The 2971-nt window shown below is 24.9% G+C and overlaps 1 protein-coding gene across 1 annotated transcript; it reads right to left on the reverse strand.

The window, feature by feature from the left end:
* Positions 1 to 7: 7 nt before the first annotated feature.
* Positions 8 to 2901, reverse strand: LOC136973683 (poly(A) polymerase alpha-like; the record flags this gene model as incomplete). Its single annotated transcript, XM_067268424.1, has 12 exons — positions 2818 to 2901; positions 2618 to 2727; positions 2444 to 2497; positions 2057 to 2168; positions 1689 to 1778; positions 1465 to 1603; positions 1294 to 1366; positions 998 to 1203; positions 855 to 908; positions 651 to 764; positions 461 to 561; positions 8 to 141 (listed from the first exon to the last, which is right to left on the reverse strand). Coding segments are annotated over exons 1-12 (1266 nt in total), but the record flags the coding sequence as incomplete, so codon positions are not given.
* Between the last annotated feature and the right edge of the window lie 70 nt (positions 2902 to 2971).

Genomic DNA, 2971 nt, shown 5'->3' on the forward strand with positions numbered 1-2971 from the left:
ATCTTACTAATCTCTCTTTTTTCTTATGCATGTTTAAAATACTTGGTGGCAAATATTTACTCAATTCCTTCCTTCTTACATGTTTTGCTTTGATTCTCATACCAGTTTTAAAAGTACCATTGGAAACAGCTCGATCAGTTACTATGTAAGAAAAAGAAAAACATGTCAGTAATAGTCGTATTTTTAAAATATTTTTGATAATTAATAATTCTAATTTGCTAAGTTTTAGAAACTGATGAAACAAATACTGCTATAATAAAATCTGAATGCTTTCAAAAAATTAATTACAATCTGTCCCATAAAAATCCAACTTAATTTTTCAAGCCAATATTTCTACTTTGTACACTTTATATCTTTTTGAATTTTTGAAGTGTTTATTTTTTACAGAAAATGTTTGTAATACTGTTACTTATTAGTTTTAAAAATCCAAATGTTTATGTTGTTATCAAATTCAACTTACCAGTATTAGTGAACAACTGAATATCCGAAGTGAGATCAATGTTAACACTTTTAATAGTTTTAAACTTCAAACCAATAAACCACATGGATTGGAATTCATTTCTATTAATTATAACATTAGGCAATTAGAATGTTATTTTTAACAAATAAATAAATGAATGCACAAAACAAAAATTTAAATAATGACTTACGGATCTTGTTCTATTGGAGTAAAACACTCGGGATTTATGTGAGTTAATTCTATACAGGAATGGCGTTCAAGATTTCTTATTAGTAATCTGATTTTAGACTGAACTAAACCATACCTGTAAAATTTAATGGAGATATATTATTGCAAATTTCTTAAATAAATAAACCTATCATCTTAAAAAAACAAACAAGAAATTTTAACTCACCATTCCAAATGATGTTCTTTAGTAGATGCTGTTGCAATTAAAACAATAAAATGCCTGAAAAAAATTTATTTTATAAAATTAATAACATATACATAAAGGAATGAAACTATAAACTAGAAGTCCAGCCAAAAATGTCTACTTACTTATATTTTCCAAAAAAATTAGGTGGTTCGAATAATTTACTCCAATCTGCTTTTCCCAATATGATATCATTAGAGATTGCTAATCCCATTCTATAAGCTTCACTAATGACCATTCTAGTAGATAAAGACACATTAAAGGTAGAATTATGATGGGGATAGGCTGGTGTTATTATAGGCATAAGATGAAACCTATCCGAAACATTTACCTAGGAAAAAAACAATTTTTATTTTTATAATTAATTAATTAATTACAGGTAGAAACTAAAAGTTACCAAATAAGCTGTAAAACTACTTACTCTTGGATCCCAAACAGGAAATCCTAACTTAGCTTGTTCAGGTTGTTTTAAAAGAACTGGTTTTGGCCAAGGCCTGAAATTTTTAAAAAATTTAATTTAATTTTTGTCAATATTAAATATTTATCACTAATTTCACATTTTGGTTATAAAAACTATATAAATTATACTTACCATTGAGAAAAAACAAGAAAAAATTTATTAACTAACGTAGCTGCTACTGCATTTGGATACAACTGGCAAGTTCTTGCTACCAGTATTGCCCATGAAACACCTCCCAAATATCCTAGGACATTGGAATAAACACCGTGTTCTAAACAAAGTAAGAAAAATAGATCATAAGTTAAAATATTTTGATAGGAAATCTTTGATTAATTTTTAAATATGAAAAAACTCACTTTTGGCCCAAAGTTTGATGGCTCTCAATGCTAATTTAAAATTTTCTGTATTTGGAACCGAATGAAGAATTTCATCTGTCACTCTACATCCTATACAAAACAAATTAAATTTCTTTAAGTTATTACATAAAGTTTTGTAATTTTATCAAAAAACCATAGCAAACCACCTTTAAAGTTATTATCTTAACAATATCATGACACAGTAAAATTAATCTTACATTTTATTAAATAATAAAATTGCTATCACTTATGATTATCATAATCAATAAAAAAATTAAAACCTATTAACTGTATAAAATAATTTCTAAATTTAATTAAAATTTTTATATCCAAAAAAACCTTAGATAAATTTTATAAAATTAGCATACCATTTAAACTACGAGCACATTTTGGATCTAAGTTTTTCAAAAGATTTACGTCTTTTAATTCTTGTTCTTCAGATATATCTTTCAGTGCTAACCTTGCAAATACCATATCCAACTGTAAAAATTATTAAATATATTTTATGAATCGTTAAATAAGTATATTTTGTTTTCAAAACAATATCATAAATCTTTAAAGTACTAATTTTTAAATGTTCATAAAGTTTTTATAAGTTTTAAATAAAAAACACTTTTTTTATTCAATATATAACCATTACTTATTCTGAACTATTAGTAACTATTAATAATAAAAATTCTATATTAAACCTTTCTATTCAACAAGTTATTTAATGTTTTAAATTTATATCAACATAATAGCTTTGTAATACTTACTTCAATTTCATCAAAAGTCATTTTGATTACTGGTACAAACGCATCTTCTACTGACTAAAAATAAAGTTTTTATATAGATAAATAATTGAATTATAAAAGACTAAAACAAGTAAAATTACGTAAGTTAACTTTACTGTAATTTAAAATAAATACAAAAAAATTTTATAAACTTACTCTAAGGTCCTTTACTTCTGGCTGCTGTTTCAAAAGATCAACAAAACTACCAAAAAAATTTGACCTATCAATATGCCTCGGTGCAATACATAGTGTGTCAATATCCGCACCTACAGAAAATGATCAAAACATTATCTTTTTTAACACGTACATAAAATATTTGTCAAAATTTTAAACTAAAGAAAGTTAATATCTATTACCTTTAGTATGAACTCCTAATCTATAAGAACCAAAAGTACATATTTTTCCTCCAACCCTTTCAGCAACACTTGGTGGCATATTCTAAATTAACAAAAGTATGTCATCAATTGTAATCATAAGTGATTTAAAATTTCAAATTGCAAGAAACATTCT

This window comes from Centruroides vittatus, unplaced genomic scaffold (assembly GCF_030686945.1).
Source record: "Centruroides vittatus isolate TY-2023 unplaced genomic scaffold, ASM3068694v2 contig_3265, whole genome shotgun sequence".
Classification (NCBI taxonomy): Eukaryota; Metazoa; Arthropoda; class Arachnida; order Scorpiones; family Buthidae; genus Centruroides; species Centruroides vittatus.